Source organism: Ostrea edulis, chromosome 3 (assembly GCF_947568905.1).
Source record: "Ostrea edulis chromosome 3, xbOstEdul1.1, whole genome shotgun sequence".
NCBI lineage: Eukaryota > Metazoa > Mollusca > Bivalvia > Ostreida > Ostreidae > Ostrea > Ostrea edulis.
Window position 1 is genome coordinate 84925026 of NC_079166.1, and position 27482 is coordinate 84952507.

Here is a 27482-nt window from a genome sequence, read left to right on the forward strand (position 1 = left end):
CGTTGCAGTGCGCATTCCTATAGAAGTGATGTCATGGAGTGACGAGGCAAGGAGGAGATTTGTGGACAATTTTCGCAAAGGTAGCATCGAGATGTTCCGTGCTAGAGGTATGATTGTTGGCTGTGCCGGGGCAGGAAAGACAACTATTCTCAAAAGACTTCAACGAAATCAGACGGAAGACCTGAATACTAACACTAAAACTACAATTGGTCTCGAAGTCCATAACGACATATTTGAAATAGTTTCGGACAACCTAGAAGGTGAGTTTTCTCTTTGTATTGATAAAATGATGCATATTACTTGAACGTCCACTAGATCTATAATTCATCTATTATAATGATATCATTTTATATTTAGATTTCAAACAGAATAGCAAATCTGGAAAGGACGATAATACAGCTAGTCTACATGAGAATAAACAACTCATCAGCATGACAGATTTCGCTGGTCAGGTGGCCTACTATGCCTGTCATCAAATCTATTTGTCCAGAAGGGCGTTTTATCTCTTGGTCATTGATATGTCAAAAAATCTGAAAGACATAGCATATGATCCAGAGAGACACAATCCGATTGGATCACTGTTCGAGAAATGGACTTACGAAAGTGAGTAATTCTCCAATATGTATGAACACATCATAAAACACTTATAATGTTTAGTCATATTAATGCTCACAACATCGACGTTGATTTTTGGGATTCTTTACGGTATATTATTTCAAAGGTGTAAATCGGATTATAGCCTTTTCTGGCCGTGGAATTAAAAAATTCGGTTTACTGAAAATGAAAAAAAACAATAAAACAATCAATGTTGAAATAATCAGACACGAGAAATCCTCAATATTTAAAAAAAAATGATTGAATCATTTATAGACCAATCACAGTCAGGATGACATATTTAAATATCGTAATGGCTGCACCCACAGATAAAACGTGGATCGTTTGTTTGCAAGTAATGACAGACAAACGGTGATTACAGATCATTATTCTAAAAGGAAGTCAAATTTGAACGATTTATTAAATGAAACCCGTCTTAGCAACAGAGGCTATGCGTGATAGTATAAAACTTTAAACAATTTTTGATTGGTTATTGGTCAATTTTTACCGAGTCGTCCATCCTAGGCTACGAGTTCTCTGATTGGTTGAAATACATGTATATATATGTAAAACTTATACGGTACCACTTTTGATGCACCAGATGCGCATTTCGACAAATAATGTCTCTTCAGTGATGCTCAACCGAAATGTTTAAAATCCGAAATAACTATGAAGTTTTAGATCTAAATATAGCCAAAAACAGCGTACCAAAGAAGTGGAGCCAAATTCGTCCAAGGATAAGAGCTACGCATGAGGGAGATAATCCTTAATTTTGAAATGAATTTCTAAATTTTATAACAGCAATTAAATATACATCCGTATATATATATATATATATATATATATATATATATATATATATATATATATATATATATATATATATTCATAATTCAAGAACTTTCTTAATCACATAGCCACGGCTATGACCTAGTGTGTAGTCAATCAACAGATATGCTAAGTCATCAACACTAAAGTATCTGTTTATATAATAGTGGGATTCCCATATCTTAATATGGCCAGCTTATTGTAACCAACACATGTGACCCATGGTTCTGAATCTAAGCAAATATTTACAGTCTTCTTTATTTTTAGATAGATGATTAGGTGTTTCTAATGTCTTAAATCTTAGGTTCAACCTCCATCTGAAATTAAAATTGATTTGATGTATTTTTTTCTGTTGGACAACATTTTTGTTTTTTTACATATTTTGATAAAATTCAAGCAAAGTAAATGTTTGCAGGGATAAAGATTAATTTGCAGTAACCATCCGTAATTTAGAGGAAAAGGTAATGCGTTAATTAAACGTACATTCCCACCAAGTCTCACTTAGACATAGTGTGAACGCTAGTGTTAGAGCAATCGTTTTACGACCCTAAATACTGAACTAATAACTATACATCTATATAAACTTTAAACAACCACATTCTACTTCATGTGATTTGAGCTTTGCCCGAATTGATTTCTAGATATAGGGCGTGTGCATGATAAAACCCGGTAGTTTTTAAAATCACATTACACAGGGACCAACTGTAAATGAAACATGCAATATCTCACTTACACCAAGAAGAATACCTAATTATCATACCTTTCAAAGGGAAGAATCACACTGATGCAACATAATTGAAATCGTTCATATATAATTTGAGATTTAAATCACCATGACTGTATTGTTTCATGTAGCTAAGTGGATAAACATTGTAAAGGGAGTATATGTGTATTTCTGGTGGCATGCATCGTGATCTGATAATCCCTAACTATAATTATGATTAATTCAAAATTGGCATTTTATCGATTGGGCAACATATATGTGCACATATGTTTAAGCAATTATTTTTTTTTTTGAAAGATGTAGTCTCATACCTACAATGGTGTGTGTATACAAATTGAATAACGCGCGTTATGCAAATTTGTTTGCACACATCGTTGCAGTTATGAGACTCCATTTTTCAAGTATTGCTGATATTTACTTTCAAAAAATCTTTTTAATGCGTGTAGTTTTTATATATATTGCAAATACCCCGCCTAATTCTGTGGGTATGTAGTGATTACGAAACAGCCGTGGAAAGCAAACTGTGATATCATAACGTAAAAGAAAAGAGTGCGCAATGCTGAAAAATATTAATAATCCACTTCTTGAATTATTTTTTTTCATAAATATCATAAAAATCACCTTGTTAAGAAAGATTACAATCTGATCTGTGTTTAAACAGTTAAATATATCTAATTGTAAACAGCGTTGGTATGGTCACTAAAGGTGCTAGTCGGTCATGTTGTCACTTTGAGAAATTGAAAGTACAAATCATTGAAAAAAATCTGCACTTGGATTAATTTCCTATTATTGTTCGGTAATATTAACCACATATTAGCTTTTTCTGGCATCGAAGGGGGCGGAACTGTTTTTATTCGACATTTGTGTGTCCGAGCACAGAAACAGCATGACATTTTTGTCTGTAAAAATAATATTAGGGATATTATACCATACCATCCCTAAATAGGGAGTAATGGTAATTTGATTCGTAAGTGTTATGGTATAAGACCCCTACTATTATTATTACAAAATCGCTGGTTAAAGCGCTCCTGTGGGCCAAGATGCAGATACCATTCTCGACAGTGTTCATACGCCTAAAGAGATTGATAATGATTCGGTCTTTGCAGTTAAAGGCACATTCCATTTAAAATTATCCAGTGTATTTATCACAGGATTAAAGAGTAAATGTTTTCTTGTATAATATAGTGTCCAAAAAGATCGTGTATTATGTTAAAGTATGTTAATACTAACCATTGGCTATCTCACTTATTGATTTAAAAAAAATTATCGCCAACATTTCAAAGTTTATTCTAAGTGCTAATAAAATAAACGACACAAATTGTATAGGGTTCCTTTGCATTTATAGATCATAGTTGTACTTGTTTACAACATACAGCAATCCGCATTACATTGTACTCTTCATTTCAAACACATCGCTAACATGGTAACTTCCACAGCCATTTCTCGATTTTGTGGGAGTATTTTTCATCCTAATAATTAATTCAAACTTCCATAATATTTCTTTCAATTCCAAATAATTTCACTCAGATATTAGCCAATCACGTAACACCCAAACATTTATAGATCTTCTGAATCCTGGGTAAACTGCACTTGATTTACTCATCATAGATTCCATGTTACAAGTGTATCCAAAGTAAACTAAGTTTTATGGCCCAGTAGCTTAAAATGCAATCCATTAGAGAATATTTTAACAACCACCTAGTCCTTGACACAATGTGAACTTTCTCCGAATTGATTTGTAGAAATAAAATAATTGATTTTTTTGTTCGATGTTTGCCATATTCGGTATTTGATTTTGTAAGATGAAGATAAATCGTAACACATTTTGTTCGATTTTGTAGACTACTTTGTTTTCTGGTTGCAATCCATCAAAACCTACTGTGACGACAAAAAGATGAAAGAAAAATTCGGGGAAGATGTGGGAGCAAATCCGGTGATATTAATTGCATCACACAGGGACCAACTAGAAACGGAAAATGTAAGATGTATCTTGTGAAAGAGGAATAACTCATCCCAGTTTTTTCAAACGAAAGTACACAAATGAATCAAAATGAATGTCAGTGGCATATTCTTTGTCTTCTGAAAATAAATAAATGTATTTCTATCTCAGTGGATCAAACCATCAATCTGGCAAAATATGGATAGCGCGTTCGAGACAACATTTTAATTTGAGTTAACTCAGGTGACCTACTGCAACTGACCAACGTACATCCGGGTGCGCTGATCACTCTGGGGACTTTGGGACGGGACAAAAGCTGCAGAGGATTAACCAATTAAGAAAATATTCTTTACAACCCCATATCTACAAGAAAAGCTAAATGCATAGTGATGTATAACAGAAAGGCCTATACTAAAATTGTGAATTTCATTATACCCACCTGGGTATAGTTTCGGATTCCAGGGCGGGTCCAAGCTAGGTGCATGTGTATATACAGTCTATATTTATAATAAAAAAAGTATCCTCTTTAATGCAATTGATACTAAATTAAAAGTACATAGGTATTCAGAATTAATAGAAGTCCTTTGCCAAAATTGTAAAATTTATTATCCTAAGGATGGGGAAGGGTTTTAAGTTCCAGAGAAGTGCCAGAAATATTACAGTGATTACTGTCTTTATCATTTGAAATACGTCTTTAAGTTTGTTGATACGGTAGAAAAAAACTAAATGCATACTGAACCAAAGCAGAAAACGATATACCAAAATTTTGCAACATGAGGGTGCTGACTTTAGGACGGGTACAGATTAGTCAAATTGTGTTGATGTTACGTATTTCGTATAATGTACAGTATTTCACTAGTTAAGGCGCTTTTCTGGGATATTCAAGTTTTAAGAACAAATCTTCTTTTATACTGATGCTAAATATTAGAATTTAGCTAAGATATGCAGATCTGGATTTTTTTTTATACATTTCATTTGTTCATAGCGTATGCTTACTCCTTTAAGGCATATAATATACTCAGGGTTCCGTGTTTGTCCAACTCTTAGTTTCCTATAGTAGTGATGAGATTGATCACTTGTCGTTGTCTTCGCCTTTCATTTAACAACTGCTATTTTCTATTTTTAATCTTAGAAAACAAATACTTTAATAAGATGTACGATGAGGAAATATTGTTTATACAATGAGTAACTGTCTGTTTTATCTATTTTTTTTTATAGTTCTGTGGTGCAATCAGTTGGTTTTCTCCCGTCGGTTGCTTTTAACGCTTCTGTAAATTACCACGGAAGGAAAACAATTGTTGACACCATGTCAGCTGAAAACCTAAATATTCCTGAAACAAATCACCAAGATTTATTGAAATCCGAGCCCCCTTATGTACATGTATTGTGCATACCTTTACATATATAGTACACACATTTCGAAAACTATGATAAAATTAATTTTATTTTACTTCTTGTGTAACCGAGCAGGAATGTAGACGTTGATTTTATTAATTTATTCAGTAGAAAATAAAGACATTGACCTACAATAACAGATAAATAATGTTTTAAATCAAGAATAAAAAACATAAGTGAAATATGACAATTGTAAATTGTACCCACAGTAAACGTTTTAGAAGCATACTATACTTTAAAAAAATATGTACATGTGTTCTGTAAATAATTTAGATTAAGATCTTACAGACTCATATAATCATTACGACTTTGAAAGCAAAATTACAATAAAGCAAAGAACTTGCAATCAAAATAATTACGTACATGTCAGCTCTTTATATGGAAATGAAACATATACTTAAATATAGAAATAACATACCATAAGATGCGGAAGAAATCAGCTGGCTGTAACTCTTCAAAACGTATTACACAGGTAAGTGCGGTAGATTTATACGTATACTGAAATACTATTATTGGATAAAGAACTATGAAATGACCAATGAAATTAAAGAACCAATGAAATAACATAATAATACTTTACTCAGCCAACTCAATCCAGATGCGAAATTGAACTTACGATGAATTAAATTTTAAGATTTTATTTAACAAAACGATCAATGAAAAATATCAAAACGAATAAATACATATAGAAATTCATATTTATACTATCACACTTGTATGTCGATTTAACAGTTCTATTCATATTAATTTTGACTACATGTTACTTCGTTTACCTGATCAAGATACACGGCTGGTGTGATCGATTGACGGGGGATACTAACTCCTTGTAGACACCTTATCTCATCTCTAATGTTGTCCCTCTAATAATTTGTATCTTTGTGGGATTTCATTAATACCCACATGATGTCTATATCTCTCAACTGATTCTATACGCAGGTGATTGTTCTGTGTATGATTATCAGATCAGTTTTTCAATCAAGGGAGGCTACTGACAAACACGTTGATGGTACAGGAGCTTCAACAGTCTCGTTTAAAGTCAGTGTTTTGCTAATTTTGTGGTTGTTATAACAATCTAATTTGCCAATACAACCTATCATTTGGTCAACTACTCTGTGACTTGTTTCGTAATGATTGTTAGACCGTTCTTGGCACACTGATTTTTATTACGGATAATTCCGTTTACCTGATCAAGATATAAGACTCACAGCGGGTGTGACCGGTCAACAGGGAACGCTTACTCCTCCTAGACACCTGTTTCCACCTTTCGTATATCCAGGGATTCATGTTTGCCCAACTCTCTATTATGTATTGCTTATAGGAGTTTTGGGGTTTATCACTGTTAGTTATCGTCACCGTTCAAGAGACTAATCACTGTTCGTTATTATGGCTTGTTCCTTTACATATAAGATTTATTCATCATTGTCTGATTTCATGTTTTTCCACAATGATCACTGTTCGTTATATTCACTTGTTTCTATAAAATTAAACTTTGCACATGATAGAAAGATATTTTTCAGAGGAATTTTATTCATTGGATCAAATAAAACTTGTAAACTATTGATAGTGAAAAAGTTAATATTTTTCATAGATAAACAATTATAAATGAAATGTGAAGATAACAAACAGTGATCAATCTCATAACTTCTATGAGGTGGGATCAGGTGTCTAGGAGGAGTAAGCATCCTCTGTCGACCGGTCACACCCGCCGTGAGCACTCCATCCTGATCAGGTAAACGGAGTTATCCGTAGTCAAAATCCGTGTACCAACAACGGCCTAACAATCGGTATAAAACAAGTCAGACATTTAACCCAATGATAGGTTGTGTCGGCAAACTATGAGATTATTAAAAATAAGTTTAGACTTTATATAAATTCTGGTCTGTATCCTTAAATTATGACCAACATGATATATCATTTTTATTTTCTATGATTGAAATCTATACTCCATTTAAAGCTAACATGTAATTCTTGCGATTTCATCCACTGTTGAAAACTTCTTTTGCTATTTTAATTACATCTTTTAATAAAAAAAAAAAATCAAAAGTCCAGTATTTTAAATATTAATTAAAACTATATTCTCAAGGGCAATAAATTTACCGTATGTCTATTATGCAAGGTGAAAATAACGAGCAGTGATCAATCTCATAACTCCTATAAGCAATACAAACTAGATGGTTGGGCAAACATGGACCCCTGGATACACCAGCGGTGGGACCAGGTGTCTAGGAGGAGTAAGCATCCCCTGTTGACCGGTCACACCCGCGGTGAGCCCCATATCCTGATCAGGTAAACAGAGTTATCCGCAGTCAAAATCAGTGTGCCAAGAACGGCTTAACAATCGGTATAAAACACGTCAGACAACATTTGACCCAAAGATAGGTTGTAATAACGAATTAGATCATTATAATGACCATACAACCAGTATATAATGTTTCCCATAATATCCACAATTCATTTATGCATATTTGGAAATAAAACGTTTTGTCTAAACTGTTGACATTAAAAATGTGGCCATATTAGTAAAAAAAAAAAAAATTATTCTGATTTACTAAAATGTCGGATTTGTTTATGTTAACCGATACTAATTCTTGTTTTATGTATCTGACATTTTAAAAAAGGTGGCAACATACATATTTTCTTAGGTTATTAATGAAATTAAACTAAGTTGAGTGGAAATTAATACATTTTTTTCCCAATTTCAACCATTGATATTGATATGTCATATGGCGGTGGAACTACTTTAATACTGGAACAGGTGTCATGATCATCATATTAATTCATATTCAATGTTCTGCAATGTATCTAGTAAGAAATGTGATGAGCTAACGTCCATTTTATTATAATATATCAATTCCAAGGCAGCAATGCATACCAAAAAAAAGGCATTGCATCAGACCGATATTATACGTATCATGAGATTCATAAGTATATCAGTTCGCTGTGTATTGACACAGAAAGTTGTCGTACTGCATGTTTTTGTCGAACAATTCGCTGTACGTTGGACTTGCATTAATTTTGCAAATTTCTTTCATAACTCTATATTCATGGACTACCATGGATTTAAATGTAAACCATCTTCAAAATGATTACAATTCATAACGGTAAACTGCGGAATAAATTCATTAAAATTGTATTTTTAAACAAAATCAGAGACTGACCCTTCAATTTTACCGGTAATATTAAGGTAAACTATAAAACAAAATTCACCCCCATTTTGCATAATTCTAAATCCATTGATGATTGATTTGTGAATTGATAAAACATTTCAATAGGTGGGTTGCATAAGCAAATGCAAAACAAAAGTCATACTTAGTTGAAGGAAGTTTCATCTTATACTTTCAGTAACATCCGGTGTTGGGATTTATGATGAGAATTTTTTTAAAAGATGATCTTCATATTATGTAGGTAAATTCCTAATGACAAGACTATTGGTGTGACACCATATATCTATATTGTCCCCGGGAACATAGTGTGTCACTAACACTTCTTGTTGCATTTTGATAATAAACTACACAAATTTGGGAATCACCAAAACGGGTATTTACGTAATACGGATGAAATATTTAATTCCTTATGGTTACCCATGACATCTGCTGTTTGCAATCCATTTCTTTACTTTGGGTTTCAAAACATGTGAAATATATATTTCTCCCTGTCTAAATCTAAATTTGATATAGAGTCAGGACCCAGAAATTATAGAGTTTGCAATTTTCTAATGCAAATGAGAGGATAGCAGTGAACAACCTCATAACTACTGTAAGGAATACAAAATTAAGAGTTGGACAAACAAGGACCTCCGGATATACTGGATATTAAAAAAATGCAAACATAATATTATTCAGATTGCATTCGGAGTTCCATCCATATGTATATGAATGGAATTAAGTTTAACTTTTGATGTAAATATTGTCTGATATTAATCGTATTATGATTTTCGTCATAGGTGAGAAAACACAAGAATCCTGTCAACCGTAGCATGATTGAATATCCGTTTTATGAGGAGTTGGAGAAATGCTTGCCTAAAGAACAGATATTAGGGGGTCTTATTTCACCCGAAAGGTATTTCGAAGTTGAGTGTCCACCTGGAGATCTATCTGAAGAACAAGAAGATATCATCGATAAAGTCAGGAAGTGCATTGTTCAGGCAGCAACGGGTCTTCCCCACTGGGGAGAAAAAATACCAATTCAATGGTCGTATTTTGAGCAAATTCTTCATGAAGAAAAGGAAGAGAAAATTCTCAAAAGAAAGGACTTGTGGAAAATGGATGTCATTCAATTTAAAAATGAGGATGATATGGATGACATGCTTCGGTTTTATCAGGAAATAGGGCAAATCATCTACTTCTCAGACGAGGGGCTGCGGGATGTGATTATTCTGGATGTCCAATGGTTTGTTGATGCCTTTAAAGCTATCATTACAGATCCAACGCATGTGCATGGTTTTACTCAGAAAGTGAAGGAATGGAAGGCATTTAGAGACACCGGCAAATTGTCTGATGCGACTTTATGCAAACTATGGAAGAAAAATTACGGTGAATCTTATATCAAGCACAAAAAAGAAATCATGGTATACATGGAAAAACTAGGAATACTGGCTGAGGTTGAGTCGCAAGACGAGACGCCATTTTATTACATCCCTAGTATCAACAAGAGGGATCTTAAAGAGGAAGATAAGGAAATCATTGATGCAGGAAACAAGACACCCTTGTTTATATTCTATTTTAGAAATTACCTGCCCCATTTCTTCTTTTATCGCCTGTTTGTTAATTGTTTCCGGAAATGGAATCAACTCGGAGATGATTTGTTCTTTAAAAATGCTGCCTTTTTTAAGGTTAAAGATGAGGACCATAGAATCGCTATTGCCGTCAGCAAAACGTCAATCCAGTTGCAAGTATTTACACCAGAAGAAAATATCGAGCTGAAAGAAGAGGAAACAAAAGGCATAAGGTCGGCTGTAGAGGACTTGATCAATGAAATTACCACCACATTCCACGAAAAAGTAAATTGCAAAATGGGATTTGCTTGTAAGGATCTGAACATAACGGATGAAGATGAGGATATGTTTCTACCTGAAGAAGACGTGGCTTGTTTAAAAACCAGCAGTAGACCTTGTCCGATACATCTTAAGAAAGTCGAGCGCCATCGCATAGATAGAGATAGTCTTCTAAAGTACTGGTACACGGTTAGTATTTCAGACACTTTAAGAACAATGTACCCCTTGGTATCAATTCGTGGTATTTACAAGTAGTCCATATTTTACTTTATATTCTTACTAGCTGGACTCCATGGCTAAGATTTCATACACTTAAAACTTTTGAAACGGGAATAAACGGTCTTTCTCTAACTAACGGGTGCGTTACGCAAGCTTCACTTACACTTCAGTTGGCGCTATTGCACACCATTGTTGTACAACGTTTTGTAATCACTTCAACAAATTTCTATTTCGTGTTTCGACATGACAATAAAGTACCCAATTGATAGAAATTGTATCTTTTTTAATCAAATCACGCGAATTGCTCTTTCTCTAAGCTCATGATTCGATCGTGAATGAATGCACGCCATATTCAACATAGAATAAAGCAAACTTCTGTATCCAGCATATGTAAAGAAACACCAGTTGGACGGTTATTGTATTTTACACGGTAATGTGAAAATTGCCTGTGGAATAAAAGGAGATTGATTGATTGTATATTGTTTAACGCTCCACTTGAGAATTTTTCACTCATATGGGGATGTCCCATTGCCGGTGAAGGACTGCAAAGAACATGACCCACAATATGCCATTTTTGGCCTACCAAATTTGGAAAAATTAAAGAACACTTTAGAATAAATCTAAGATGATATTTTTTATCCATAACATGAGCCAAGTTGCGCAATCGTTTCCTCACACCGGATGTTTAAAGCACTCAAGTAAGTGCCCAAACCTACCGCAGTTTGACGTTTTCCGGGAAAATAGTATAAATTTGCCAACTTCAGTCTATAAATTCACATGGGCCGCATTACTCACGACTCAATTTTGTAAACTAAAATTAAAATGCAAAGTTAGATTAACACTTTCCATTAAAAAAATTAACTCGTAATCAATACGGCCATGTCGAAAAAAAATAATAATAATAACAAAAGTGTCGTCTGGAAACGTCAGATTCCAAGGAAGTCAATACATACACCTAACCCAGTTGATACGACTCAAACAGAAACAGCAAAGAGGTGAGTTTTTATGTTGTTATATCTTTTTTAAATAAAAAAATCAATATCCAAACGAGTAAATATGAGAGTCATGGCCTATGTTAAGAAAGTACAGGGGAAAGGGGGAGGGGGGGGGGGGGGGTAATTACACCTATCGTGTATGTTTGATTCCGAAGTATGTTCTGATGGTTTTAAATTACCGATTTCCCTACCTTTTGTTACTTTAAAAATTATATTGTTCGAAACAGAATGAATGTTCGAATCAAACGTACAGTACAAACTTATGCGGCCATACGGAATACCCCACTTCACACAGGCCCAGCATGTACACATGTATTACGCATGGGGATGTGCGATATATATACAGACAGTATGTTCTATCGTATGAATTTGTCGGTTGGTTCTCACAATTTTACAAATTTTGTACGTTTATTATAGGCTACAGTTCAAAGTTTCTTATAAGATATGAAGTCTGTCAATCGTAACTGTAAAGTTGTAGCAACGTCTTACACTAACAAATGTCCGCATATTACGGCAATGTCAAACACGGCTGTTGGCTTTATCTACTTTACATTTGTACTTGAGAATATGGACGCACAATATTCATACATCGATCGGAGAGGACACAATTTGTTTTGTTTTCTATTTTAACTTTTTAAGTTCGTAAATCCATAAGTCCCTTGTATATACGTAGAAAGAAACCTACAAAAACACACAGAGAGTTTGTTTTTAATGAAATCGGTTAATTTAAATACATATCAAATTATATCTTGTTAAATAATATTTGACTGAACTTGTGTTGAAATATAGAGTATTCATTTAATTATATTTATTTACTTTTTTTCGGTTGAAGGGCAATAACTCTAAATGGAAAACATAGCTTACTAGAGGTGGGTCCTAGTTTTTTTTTTGTTTTTTTTTTTTTAGTTTTTTGTTTTGTTTTGTTTTATATATACACATGTATATCAAACGATTTAATTGATTTTAGAATTTTTATTTCGTGCTATAGACAAAATTGATATTGAAAAGACATGTTTTAAATGTTAGAACAAAAACCATCTGTAAAGGTGGAACAGCACCCCCCCCCCCCCACCAATGTATTACAATACTATTGATAATGTTTCTATTATCTTATATCATATTATATCATGTATGGAGATGTGCATGGTTTTTACACCAGTTTTCTTTTTGGATTAGGAAAATGGTTTACTTTTTCCTTAAAAAAGGACTTTGGAAGGGTCCATTAAACATACCGAGGTTGGGAGATTTCAGGCTCTCATGGACTTAATTTCCGTGGAAACGAGGGGGTTATTTATATTCGGTCTTTCCTACCCCGGCATAGGAAAGACCGAATATAAATAACTTCCTCGTTTTCACAGAAAATTTCATGGACTACATATAGAAATAAATTAACCATGTAATATACATTGTTGTAAAACCCATACCCCCTCTATATTTCACACTGACATTAATCAACAAAACATTTGAAGATACACATTTTCAGTTTATTAGTGGAAAAAAATAATTCCAAGTTTTTGAATACAATTTATTAATTGATTCACCAAGCATTAATTAACAAGTTAATTGATTTATAATTAGATTTTAAGAAAAATAACGTAGGCTAATGGGTTTTAACATGAAGAAAATATTTTCATCCAACCCAAATTGTATAATTTCAATTACATGTATATGACATAAATATTTCAGATCTGCCAAGGAGTGGTCCCAAATTCTTTCTCTGTTTCAACTGTCCGTGGAGAGTAAAACCAAAAGACAGATCCAGGATTTCAAAGAAATATAGGACAGTGATCACCACTCTGATAGGGAGGGCACCATCTGATCATGATTTTCTGTGCAACAGATGCCAGAGTGTGTGTGTTACTCCCATATTAAACAGAATAATATCAAGTCGGTTAGGCCACAGATTCAAGACAGTCCAGCACCATCACCAGCAGCAGCAGCTCTTCCAATTAGTCCTCCTTCTGTATCACTCCCATTCCCATGTACATCAAGAGGGTACACTTCATGCTGTATCTGCGAGTGACCAGGTCCAAAGTTAGTTGTAGTCCCAGTAGGAGTAAGGCATGAAATCTTCATTTCAAAAGAAGCCATCATTCCTGTCGGGGCTCGCTGCTGTACAAATCACCTACAACAAGACATAGAAGAACTTGAAGCTATTGTTGACAACACTATGTTCAACAAAACAGGAGTGCCACAATTAATCAATCAAGTTTTTGAGAGCTGAAGTTTTGAGAAAAGAGAAAATAAGGTTGGATTTTGACAACAGTGAAAGTCTAACTAACAGTGAGCATCATAATCTCCTGGGAACCCCTAAAGCTGCTTTTAAGGACTTGCTGACATATGTAAATATGAAGAATATGGAAACTTGTGCTAGATAAAAGCTTTATAACCTTTCTACCAGTGATGTATTTGTTGACAATAAAAAGGGTATTTGATTGTAGCAGAATAATTACTTATTTTAAACTACTAGTATTATCATTATGATACTTCACTGGCAAATAACAGACAACAAACATGATTTGTAAATGTTATCTCCTGTATAGATCTACATGATACTTCTATTTTGGGAACATTATGAAAATAGGCTAATTTAGATTATTTCTCATTCTGTGGCATTTACAAGCATGTATACATTACATGTAAATGCAATATAATCCAAAAAATTTAAAACTACAGAGCCTTAGGATATATTCTATTTCAAATATGTATCTAGATGCAATTCTATTCAAATCTACATTAATCTGTTAATGCCTGAAATATTTTTAGATCACAGCTCATGAATTACGTTCTGTCAGTCAATAATGTATTGCACAAACATTTAAAAAAATTGTTGGTTAAAAGACCTCAGTATCTTTACATGATTAATACGTATAGGAATATACAATTATTGATAAAGATAAATACAGTAAAATTTATACAGTATCATTTCTCAAATCGTATTTTCAGAGTCAATAATGTGCTGACTCTGATCCCCTATATCGGTGTTGTGTTGTTATTATTCACGCTATGGAATCTACATGTACATGTAACAAAAAAGATCATTTGATACTTACTATTAGGTGTCTACAGTACTTTCCCTTTAATCAGGTTTCACAGCAAATGCTCGCTGAACGTGTAATTCCGAGTAAATTCGAATTGAACATGTTTCGACGAGACGCTATGTCAACTCATTTCGTTACCATTGATATCGATACTCGGTCGTTTTAATACCAAAAACAAAACAAAAAAACAAAAACAAAAAACCAACAATACTATGGAATATGATATGAAACAGAATTGTTCCAATTATTCACTTCTTTCACCATGTAAATAGACTACATACTATATTTATTCTTCTTATTTCAGTATTTTAAAATTCAAGTAAAAATAATTTAAAAGTAAAGTTGAACAATCACGGCTTTGAACATCATTTCCAAAATATTTCTTATTTCTATTTCCCAAATTTGGTCAAAAATGCTTATTATGATAATTGGATAAGCCATTCTAGCTATTTGAGTGCATATACCTTGATATATTCAGAAATTTATAGGTTCATGTACATTGTACATGGTCATTGGAGGTTTATTGTTGTGACGTGTATCCCGAAATGTTAATTTTTTAACATTAAATACCACAATATTCAACGTCATAGTAACAAAAAAGTATAGAATATATGAAAAAAAGAAAAGCATTTCTAGAAAGCCTATATCCCGAAGATTATTTTATACGGAAATTTTCAATATTCCAGGCTAGGCCATTTTTCATGGTTCGTGGGTCATGTTCTTTAGGCGTATGCTCGGCGCTTACGGCTTTTAAGCAGGGATGTATCTTTATGGTGTCACACCTGCTGTGACACGGAACCTCAGTTTCTGCGGTTTCATTAAAAGGCCGGCCCGTTTGGTCGCTTATTACACAGCAGGTGTGGTACGACAACCCCCCTCCCCTGCTCAAAGGCTGTAAACGCCGAGCATAGGCCTAAATATTGCAGCCCTTCACCGGCAGTGTTGACGTCTACATATGAGGCACATATTCTTGAGAGGGACTTTAAGCAATATTCAGTCAAAGTGTAATCGATGTCGGATGACAAAAACTTGCGGAATTTTTTATACTTCTCCCCGCTAACTATTTGAAGTAAGATATTTACCCGACATCGATCTTTTGACCTCGCCTCTAAGCATCCCCTATTTAAGGGTACGCCCACTATGAGCCCTATGTCTTGATCAGGTAAACAGCATAATCAAAAGCAGTGTGCCATTCGCAGAATTTGACTGAACCCCTTCATCTCTCATTTGACTCTTACTTTTTACTTTACAACAGTTATGCATTTTGCAGGAAACAGTAATTCTTTTCTTCCATATGCGTGATTGTCATTTGCATTAATATCACCTTTTATATTATGCATACATTGTACATCATGTTATTGTATTGTCACGTGATGGAGAGTCTAGTTCCAGTCACTAACAAATATGTAAGTGAAACTTGCATAACGCACCCTCTGGTGAAGATATTTTAAAGAATACGGCATAGGTTTATCATCAAAATGGAATTCAAGTATTTGGGATGTAAATTTAAAATTTCTTTTTTTAAAAGTATTTGACATCATACATCTCTAATTTCTCCACATCGGTATATTTTTTCGCATTCTCCATTTGATATACCAATGTGATGATGCTTGTAGTTTATCATATCATATATTTGTAAACTTGAAAGATATTTCATAAGTAGTGTACGTCATAATGCAAAGTATGTGTCTTGTGTGTATACGAGAATGTCCTTAAAAACGTGAGAACGCGTTTACAATCGGAAATGAAACGATATACCGTTGTAAAATCTTTATTCTTAAGTATCATCTCTCTCTCTCTCTCTCTCTCTCTCTCTCTCTCTCTCTCTCTCTCTCTCATGAATTTTTTGTCTTTTAATTTTAGGGCGCAAATTCCAGTACACCACAGCGGGAGAGTACGTAACAACATATTTCGAGGAAAACCTGCTGCAGCCTGCATGGTACTTTGATATTTTGACCGATGTATAGATATTTCTCTAATCATTTGAAGTGACACAAATTAACTCCAGTTTGTGATATTGTTTGCTATTTCTCCTTAAGGACCAGCCTATTAGATAAGGGACCAAGAAAATCAACAGAATTTCTTATTTATCTCAAAATATATACAATTGAAGCAAATTTGTGTGCTTTGATGTTTTCCAACTACTCATATGATGAAATTGGTGTCATTGGTTACATAATACGGGGTTTATAGGGGATTCGTTACAATTGCTCTGTATATGCTAATTAATATGCAAGCTTTACAATTATTCTTTTAAAGGAATTCCCTGGCCAGCGCTATAAAGTTATATATCCCAATTAAGTGGAACCCGGATATATTTTTTTGTTGAACGTAGAACAAAAACTGTAGATAATCGCAATATTTATTACACAATTTCAAGCTTTAGGGGCCAGTCCCTGAAATGAAGAGCCAGGAGGGATCAAAATTACTCTGTAAAGAATTCACAATGTACAACAAATATAAAGCATTGGTGATTTTTTTTTTTCATTTTGACGTTGTCCAACTGATGACAGACTTTAAACAGTGGCCACCACTGCAAACACTTTTTAGAGATGGTTCCGTTCCGAATTTCTTTGATTACTTTAAACGTGTATCCGTTTCATCCCGCGCAAAGTGTATATAGGGTTGATTGTTCTTATAATTCAAGATTATTTATATGCTTTCAAGTAATCTCATTCCACTCACAAAAAAACCCCGTACAATTCACATCGAAATGTTACACCAAAGCCCAGGATCCACAAATCGTAATGTCTATATCATTGGCAATAGTTGATTAATTAGTACCCAGGCCCAGCAATAGATGACACTACATGTCTGTATTTAGCTATACTGTAAAATACTACAGCAATGATTATACTTGTGTGTAATTTATGCCAATATTTTTGTTCATCTGAAATATATATTCTTGCATATGTTAACATTGGTATATACTGTGTAGCACTGTAAAAAGTGTATGTGTGTGTGTGTGGGGGGGGGGGGTAGGATTCCAACTATTTGTGACAAAAATTTACGAATATTAGTGTTGAGGTCATGTTTTTTTTTAAATGCTGAAACTTGATATCATAACGGTTGGGGCGTTATCATACTTGAATAATTTTGTGTAATGTCGGGTTAAAATGTTATTTTCGACGCCATGTTTGCGTTGACAGCAGACAAAGTTTTAACAGATATCGTTGTACCACATACTGTCGGAGGAAATTTCTTATTCTACTCCAAAAAGTCGGAAGACGGTGTTGCAACACGTTGAACAGAAATATCAGACGCTGATATGGCTACGTCAACAAACGGAATTATAGTCCGTTCTTGGCACACCGATTCTGATTACTGATAACTCTGTTTACTTGGTTCACGACGGGTGTGACCTGTCGACAGGGGATGCATATTCCTCTTAGGCGCCTGATCTCACCTCTAGTATATACAGGGGTACGTATTTGCACAATTTTCTATTTTGTATTGCTTATAGGAGTTGTGAGATTGGTCACTGTTCGCTATCTTCACCATTCATGAAACCGTGAGATCTCAGTTCGAATGGAGCTTTAATGGATATTTGAAGGCATGATTAGACATAAATATAGTGGGGGAATATGTTTGGATTTTTTATGATAAATGTTTCAGACAGCGAAGCAAGAATACAAGGACATGAGGCTTCAACCGTGCGCATTTTATTTTTCACGCCATAACCGAAGGTGTTTATAAGGGGTAAATCTGTAGCTCTCTGATATGCCCCAATAGTCTCTCAGAGAGCTATAGTTCTACAGGTAGTTTGAAGTTAGACATAAACTGAAGTTTTGTGAAAATCAACGTACTTGACCTTCAACCTTTGAATTTTGTAATCAATAAGCCGTTTGGATGTATCTCAATCTATCATGATGCATTGTTTGTAAACACCAATATCAACTTATATCTGAATAAGAATATCGTTTAAAATAAGCTATGTACTTTTAATGACATGGGACATTTAAATGTAGTCGGTATATTTTTATTTGGACCAATGTACATGTATAGATTGTCTCTTTTTAAAGTTCTGTTGATTTATGTATTTTTTCAATGAAATTTAAAACATTTAAATGCACTCATGATGGATATGATTTATCGGGGTTTATCTTCACAATGGACAGTCAAAATGCAACGCCAAAAAATCAGTCTATAATATCTCAATAAGTTTCTAAAGATATTTTCACATATTAACCAATAGTAAAAGCATACTACCAAAACATTTTGTTTAGTTGATGCATTTCAGAGAGAGAGAAAAGTCATCTTGATTTGTTTGTACTAATTCGGATGTAAAACTTTAAAGAATGCAGATGACGTTCAGTTGATCATGTATCTTTAATCAAATTATGTACATCCTAATAAATTGGTTTGACATGTATTATTGTTATTTCGGATTTCAAACATTTCGGTTGAGCATCACTGAAGAGACATTATTTGTCGAAATGCGCATCTGGTGCATCAAAATTGGTACCGTATAAGTTTTACATGTACCTGTGAATACCTTCTTTGATATGAAAGAAAAAAGTTCAGAAAGTCTAATGATATTCAACATAACTTTCCGATCAATTTTCTTTAAATGTATCTGATGGAAATGCCATTTTCCGGAGAAAATTCGGACTAGATTTACTTTCTTTGTATTGGTATCATATAGAAAATGTATTGCATTTTACCTGTTAGTATCCGGACACATACTGTATTAATGGTGATCATTAAATGTATTCAAATCACAACCTGCTTGTTTGTATGCATACCTTGGGATCTACCACAGCTGAAGTTTTGGTTTTCAACGTTGGACACATCGGAGGCCGTTTCCTTGGAAATCAATTATTGTAGCAATGTAAAAAGTGTTAATTTTTAAACATGATAATCTCCCCTCTGTGACTAATCTACGGTCATAAAATATTTATAATTCCTTTAATTTCATTATCATATCCCCTTTATTAGTTTATAAGATGTTACTAAAACGAGGAACGGAAAACGGAACAAAAATAAAGAATTAGAATGATTAATGTAGCTAAGATAACACCAAATATTGGAAAACACACTTTATTAGGATTAAAATCAAAATTTGGGAATTGGTTTACCAGCGGTAAATTAATTCTATCTTAAAACTCTGCATCATGAATTAATTAAGCGAAGTTAAATATCTGTACTAAGAATTTACAAAGTGTTTTACAAACATTTTGAAATGTCGCCATTGACAGGTGTGTTAGCGAGTAGCGACACCTATTGGTAGATAAAGGAAATAACACACCCCGGTGGCAAAACGGCATTAACGCACATTTACATGTAAATTTACACATAATACCGTGTATGTGTATAGTATATTTACAACAATGAGTGGGGTATGCATATAACAACGACAATTCATGATCTTAATATATCAGTAAGTTAAACGTCTTGTGTTTGATATATTATTTTTAACAAACAGAGACATTTTGATCGCAACACTCCATTCCCAAATAGGTAGGACATCTTACAGTTTATTTCTAAACTAAATACCCATGTCTTAATATTGAAATTAATAATAGGATGACTTCATTGCATGCAAGCATAAATTATCTGTTAGTCTTTTAGCTATTTCATATCTGTTAATTTCTCATAATATGGATCGTAAACGTAACCCTAGTTTTCATTAATTCTGTTTCGTTTTCTTTCCCAATGTATCTCTTCGGGTTCAACACTAATCCGCAGGATGTCGGTAAATATTCGAACTTTCACATAAATTCATCCCAAATGAGACAACCTTTCATACAAACCGGACTTGTTGGCTTTACAATTTGATGTGATACATAAATACATGTACAGGTGTAGGACTAAATTACGAATAAAAGCAAGTTCCAATTTGAGAAGGTCATTTGATGCAAAACATAAATGAATACATGTATTATAACCAGCTGTAGAACTAAAGTAGGAATAAAATCAAGTTCGATTAAGAAGGTTGTGTTTGGGGAAAATTGTTGAAAAAAATATTTTATCTTCTACACAGTTTTGTTGGGGGTGGGGGGTATTCATTGGATATAACATTTGAAAATGCAAGGCTTTTTCAGTATTATTTTTTCTTTATTAATATCTTTATGGTAAGTTAATGATTTTAAAATACGTATGCATTAGTATGAAGAATATGAAACGGTAGATTCTGTGGATGACTTCCCGTTCTCTCTGTAATTTCTGCTTCCCTTTTTCATGACAAACCTAAATGCTGACCTCCTCATGACACATTACTGCATTCAATATTTTCCGTTTTACGTTCCGTTCCGTTTTCTGTTTCGTTTTTCGCTCTGAGTTTTAGTAACATCCCGAAGTCGAACGGGTCTTTAGGTCATGATCCTTTGACTGAAAAATAAAAGGATGGATTACCAGTTTTTCGGACTTTTTTGTTGTCATTGTAGATATTCATCTAATATTTGGTGCCTTGATTTGTTATAACAAGTAACATATCATATTTTTCCCCGTTGATTTTCACTGAGTTATGACCCTTGGGCTCAAAAAATATCATGCTTGCAGATATTCATTTAATATTTGATACGCTTTACCATAACAAGTTACATGTTGAGGTGGCTCATTACACTAAACTTTCATTCATTGGCTCGTTTAAGCACCTCCTATGAAGTATGGTTTCACAATTGAAACAGTGGTACAAGCTCTCAATTAATTTACATGATTTTCTGTGATTTCTTCCGAAATTATAAGAAAGGTGTTTTGTTCGAGTCTAAATTTCGCTGTAATTTGTTGCATTGTATGAATATCTAATAATACATGTTTAGAAGATTGAGATACACGTTCTATCTTCTAGAGCAAAAAAGATTTGGGAAAATTGAAAACGTTATTTATCAAAATGTTGTTTTTTTTAATTTACGGATACATTTTTTCAAAAACATATTAATGATTACAAAAAAATGTATTACACACATATATTTTGAAAATGTAAAAGAGAAATTGAAATGAAATGGCCACATTTTAGAAATATGAATACATTTTAATTTGGAATCAAACGAGAGAGAAAAGAGTACCGATCCCGCTCAAAATTGATATAAATTACTAAAATAATCCTATTGTTGCTAATTGTATGCACTTTTCATCAATAAATTAGATTCTTTTATGACTTCATTTAATTTGTAAACCAATTTACACCAAAGGAATGTAATTTTCTGATCACAATGTTCACTATGACTTCTCTTTTATAGTTCCGATCAGGGTTGGTTCAAATTTGAAAAATCGAAATATTTCTGAATTTTCGCCGGTTTGTATCAAGTACTTTTTAAAATAGGTAATCGTTGAATTTGGGTGACAACAACGAATCGTCCAGGTATTGAATAATTGATTGGTTTTTTAACTTATTTATGGGACCCAATGCAGGAATGATGCAAACTGATTAAACAATGCACTGCATGAACAGTATAGTATCAATAGTGCGGAAACTATGCGATAACTTAAGAGAAAAGATGGTTTCCGCAAGGTATCAGCTTGGAAACGTCCAATTAACAAGGGGTTACGGAGTATGCAAACCTTGGCTATCCCCGATTCCCGGTGGTTTACCCAGAATAAACTTGCTGAACCCTCACCGTTTTTGTACTACTGAGACTAGTCACCACCCAAGGTCTACGTACTACTGAGACTAGTCACCACCCACGGTTTCTGTACTACTGAGACTAGTCACCACCCAAGGTTTCTGTACTACTGAGACTAGTCACCACCCAAGGTTTACGTACTACTGAGACTACTTTATGACCCAGGTTTACGCACTACAGATACTTGTTAATGTGAATAGCATACCTTTATCTAAAAATATGACAACACAACTGAATCATAGCTAAACATTTTGTTACTAGGGATATATATTATGTTCCTGAAATTTACAAATCGTTTAACAATGGTTTATGCAATCAGATTTCCTATTCATTGAACAAAGCGTCTACAAGCTAAGCTATTACCGACCACACATTTAAACAAGACACAGATCTTTCAAATACAATGATTTTATTGAAGATTAGATGACTTATGTAAATATTATAGAATGATAACACTAACAATCTTAAGTTTGGTTAAAAAATCTAGTACTGTACATGTACAAAATACTAGTATAAAAACATCCATGTTTTTTTTTTAAAAGAAATTAATTTTTATTAAGGATGAACTGCACAAGGATTAAAAGAAGCGTTGACCGTGAAGGTAATCATTTTGCTTTGCCGTGTAATTTATTTTTCCAATTTGAAAACGTATAACAAAATTTGGTAACAGAAGCGACGTTTGGGCTAAACGTGTGAGCCAGACAACTTCAAGACACGCAGACAGAATGTATGGAACGTGTGTTTACTCTTGACATCACACAACACACATCTGGTGTGTCCAGTGGTCCGTTTTTGTCCAACTATTCATTTTGTATTGCTTATGAGATTTATGAGATTGATCACTGTTCGTTATCTTCACTTTACACTTTTGACCTACCAGAAATGTAATATTGTGCGGTTTTTTTCTTCTAATAGTCAAAATTTTATAAAAATCTACAATAACATATAATATTGACGTTAATTAAATCTGACTCATTACAATATGAGGAATTGAGTGATTGCGACCCACAGGTCAATCGATCCATTGCGATGTTAACATTATCAAAATGTTACGCATTTCAAACTTAAAGAGACTCGGATCAAGCAATTTTCTCCCAACTGAAAAAAGGATTTTTAGAATAAAACGTCAAAATCTACATTTGCTCATGGCCGGTTACGTATCTCGGATTTAGACCCCTGGTCAATGATACCGGGTTTGAATCCAGATTTACGCGTTGTAGACAGGTATGGCTGAGATGAGAACGGCTCAGAATTACGTATATTATGAACCAGGTGCGCAGGAGATTAAACCCAGCTTTATGTATTTGGATGTACTGGACAGATTTGGCAATATCACCTTGTAGAAAGGTTGATAAGAAGAGAACATAATGTTAGAAACAGACTTGATCCTATCATGTATTATAATGATACATATTTTAAAAAGAGATTTCGACTTAACAAAAGAGGTTGATTTGTCTATTCTAGACGACATTGATGGTGGTTTGGACAATGGAATTCTGCACAATCCATGGGTCCCTACATTTAATCAACTGTTGATAACTGAGGTATCAAGGTAATATCAAACTCAAAGTTTGTTATCAATAAATTGGGATTTGTTTCGAGGTACACAGATGTAACGTGTCGAGAATCATTAAAAAATATCGCGTGTAATAGTTTCTTTGCCATTCTTTAGACAATAATCATGCAAAATTTCTTGGAAATAGAATTGGAGATGTCCAAAGAGCGATAAAGTAGCATACCTGGTGTTGCGGGACTGATAATGTACTCACATTCCCCGTATTTCTCCAGAAGGGGGATAATGCTGAACTGTTTAGAAATAGGAACAGTTATTTTTCTAACTAATGTATAGGCAATCTATTACCACGATCTCAAATTAATAAATGTTGTGGTACGATTGTATGACAATATATACAGCAGTCGAATGTTTATAGAATTCAAAATTAGATTTGTGCAAATTTGAGCGCAGAGAGATAAAGTTAGTTTTTTCTTTGAAACCGTTTTGCCATCGTTTTGTTTATTCTCGACGATGTATTTCCTGGAATCAATTACGGCAATTCCAATAAAACGGACTTTTCCAATGCTGTAACATTTGAGTTATGAGATTAATCACTATTTGCAAAATGCTGACTTTAAACGAAACTGTTCACACCCTTTCATTATCATTATATATAAATGACAAATTTCAATATAGAGTTGATGTAATACCTATTTACTTTCAATGTATAACCGTATGTTCTTGAAGAAATTGTTCTTGAAATTCATAAACGTATACATCCAAGTAACAGAGTCCACTCCATGTTACACAAAATACATATACAATAGTAACCGAATTTATCAGCAATACAAACCAAGATGTCTAACATAACTTTACTGGTAATGTAGTGGAATATGTGTTCACGACTCTGTGACGCTCAGACAAAATGCATTGTTACGGCACGTTTGGTCACATTGGCACGTTCGGTCGCCTGACAATGATACGTGCGGTCGCTCGGTGACCGAATGTGCCGTGAGGGTGGACACTAATGGTCGTCAATTTTAGGTCATAACCTAGCACGAATGGTCGCCACTCAAGCCCCCTGTCTCAAACGCCAACTTTTCATTTGTTTTGCAAAATGGGTGTGTGTTCATGTGTGTGTGTGCGTATTTGAGTGACGGTGTGAGTGTGTGCGCGCGTGTGTGTGCATGCATGTGCGTATATGTGTATATATGTGCGTGCGTGTGTGCATATGTGTGTGCATTCATGTGTAATAAAGTTTGTTTTGCATTACACACGCACGTACCTGCACACATTTGTGACACAAGTCCAGTACGATACAAAGCCAACAAACAAAAAACTGGACATTTCTGGATGGAATTTGATGGGAATTTATTTTGCAAACACACGAGTCGCAACAGTTTAGCAACACAATTCTCTTACATACCATCCTTATGACACGCCGTTTTTACATTTATTCCTCTTCAAAGATAACTCATAAATCTTATAAGACATCTTATAAAAGATATAAAATATCTTAATATGTTTTTATACGAGATATATCATATAGTAAATATATCTCATATAAACTTTATAAGATGTCTTATTAACGTTTTTGATTTAAGATATCTCATTAACTCTTAAAAGATATTTTATAACTTTTATAAGGTATCTTATAACAGAAATTTTATAATATATCTCATACATTTTATAAGATATCTTGTAAAATATATAAGATATCTTATATGTTTTAGAAGATATTTTTTAAACTTTATAAAATATCTTATATTTTTATAAGATATCTCATAAATAAAGTATCATATTGTTCTGTAATACTTGGACTTAAGTGAAATATGTGACCTAGATTGTTCTAGAGTTCGATGTTTATCACGTAGTAGAAATATGACGAACTGTGTCTTTCAAGAATGTACCAAAACATTTATTCTGATTATGAATACAATATGAATTTAGCCGATGATAATACATGTACTACCATTTGCTATGGTTTGATAAGAAAATGAAATCTCTGAATTCGGCATAAACAACATTGCCTGGGCAGTGCAGTTTTAATTTTAGTGAACATAATATTCATGAACAGCACTTTACCACTTATCATGTTAACTTATTGTAAAAAGAATCCATCAGTACTATCAAAACAAAGAATTTAAGCCAACTACTGCACTAGCGATAAGCATGAAGTAAAATGTACAAAATAGCTACAGAATTGGTACTTTTACAAAGTACGAATCAAATTGAACAGATGGAGTAAGCACATCTATAAATTTGCAACTTCATAGGTACATGTATGAAGCACTTTTCATACATGAAATTCGTTCTCCCAAAATAGAGCCACTATCTCTTAAAGAGAGAGAGGAGAGAGAGAATGTGAGTGTATGTGAGATAGAAAGATTACATGGGATGATTGTAGGGGCAGCTCGGGGATAGCTCTGACTTGTTGAAGAGTAGGCGTCTATGGAGGAATACTAGTTTTGTGGGTATATCCATGCCATTTTTCGTGCACTCTCTCCTCTTGTAGGCCTACCCTTTTACACCACATTTATGAAATGCAAAATTAGACCCTATATTATCTGCACACTTGAAACATGTCGAAGATTTAAAGAGCTGTTTCGAATCTGAATAAGATGTGCTGTGATTCTTTCTAGGGAGCGTCCATTAGTATACGATTGTTAATCGAAGGGTATTAGAAAGCGCCATATCTCACTTATAGCTATAATTTGGCAATTCAAAATACTCGTTCGGTTTGATCAAACCGGAAGAAATTGATGAAGAATTTGGAGGAGATTAAAAGGGAGGAAGAGAAGGAAGGGGAATAGATGCCGAGGAGAAAAAAAAAAGCAAAGTTGGGGTTTTGGAGTTGGGGCTTCGGTGGCAACCATTCGTGTTCGGGTATGGCCTAAAATTGGCGACCAATCGTGCCCACCCCCACGGCACGTTCTGTCGCTCGGCAACGATACGTGCGGCACGAATGGTCGCCGGCGACCAAACGAGCGGCACGAATGATCGTCGGCGACCAAACGTGCAAAAACGACCAAACGTGCCGACACAATGCATGTCTTACCAAAGGAAGGGAAACAATTAACACAACTCCACGATTAACTCATTCTTGATTTTATTACATTATCGAGCACAATGATATCATGATTAATCCCTGCCCATCCCACTCTAAACAAAACAAAAGTAGCAACAAACATAAACTGGGGATCAAATCGTAAAGTTTAGATAATTTGTTCAAATACATAAATGCATACATCATCTTAAAACTGTCTTATCATTAACAGAAATCAATATCTTCACTCCCAAACATAATAAAATGATCCGCCATATTAACGGACTGAAACAACATAATGTTGTAAATAACTTTGAAATGACAAATAATTACACATATAATTTTATTCCGGCAAATAAAAACATATATCATCTAACAGTACACCTTCATGGAGGTTTGGTGAAATGGCTTACAAGAAACTTTCACTAAAACTGGCGATGAATCCCTACCTATCATTAACTATTCTAATAAACAGATTAATTATTAGACATTGTAAGTTTGAGCAGAGTTTGCACCAGCAATACCAACGTTACATATCACATCAGTAACACTTTACACCTTCCAATCACACTCAACATTTACATCAACAGCATTGACAATGTCCTCTGTTTACATAGTTCTTACATAACTTATCACGCAATAAAGTCA

General features: G+C 33.9%; 2 protein-coding genes across 2 annotated transcripts in view; both read left to right on the forward strand.

Annotated features, from left to right (window-relative positions):
- Window positions 1-27482, forward strand: part of LOC125673012 (uncharacterized) — a 1263960-nt gene that overhangs the window by 1153028 nt on the left and 83450 nt on the right. The gene's annotated exons all lie outside the window — the stretch shown is intronic.
- On the forward strand, window positions 16-19452 carry LOC130046592 (probable serine/threonine-protein kinase pats1). The gene is made up of 5 exons (XM_056159229.1): window positions 16-260; window positions 358-603; window positions 3988-4124; window positions 9424-10662; window positions 16592-19452. The coding sequence occupies exons 1-5, from the start codon at window positions 29-31 to the stop codon at window positions 16628-16630; spliced, it is 1893 nt and encodes a 630-aa protein (XP_056015204.1). The 5' UTR covers window positions 16-28; the 3' UTR covers window positions 16631-19452.

Coding starts and splice junctions, on each gene's coding strand:
- LOC130046592 (XM_056159229.1), top strand. CDS start 29: ATGTCATGGAGTGACGAGGCAAGGAGGAGATTTGTGGACAATTTTCGC. Junction 604..3,987: donor CGAGAAATGGACTTACGAAA/GTGAGTAATTCT, acceptor TCGATTTTGTAG/ACTACTTTGTTTTCTGGTTG. Junction 10,663..16,591: donor TTCTAAAGTACTGGTACACG/GTTAGTATTTCA, acceptor TTTTAATTTTAG/GGCGCAAATTCCAGTACACC.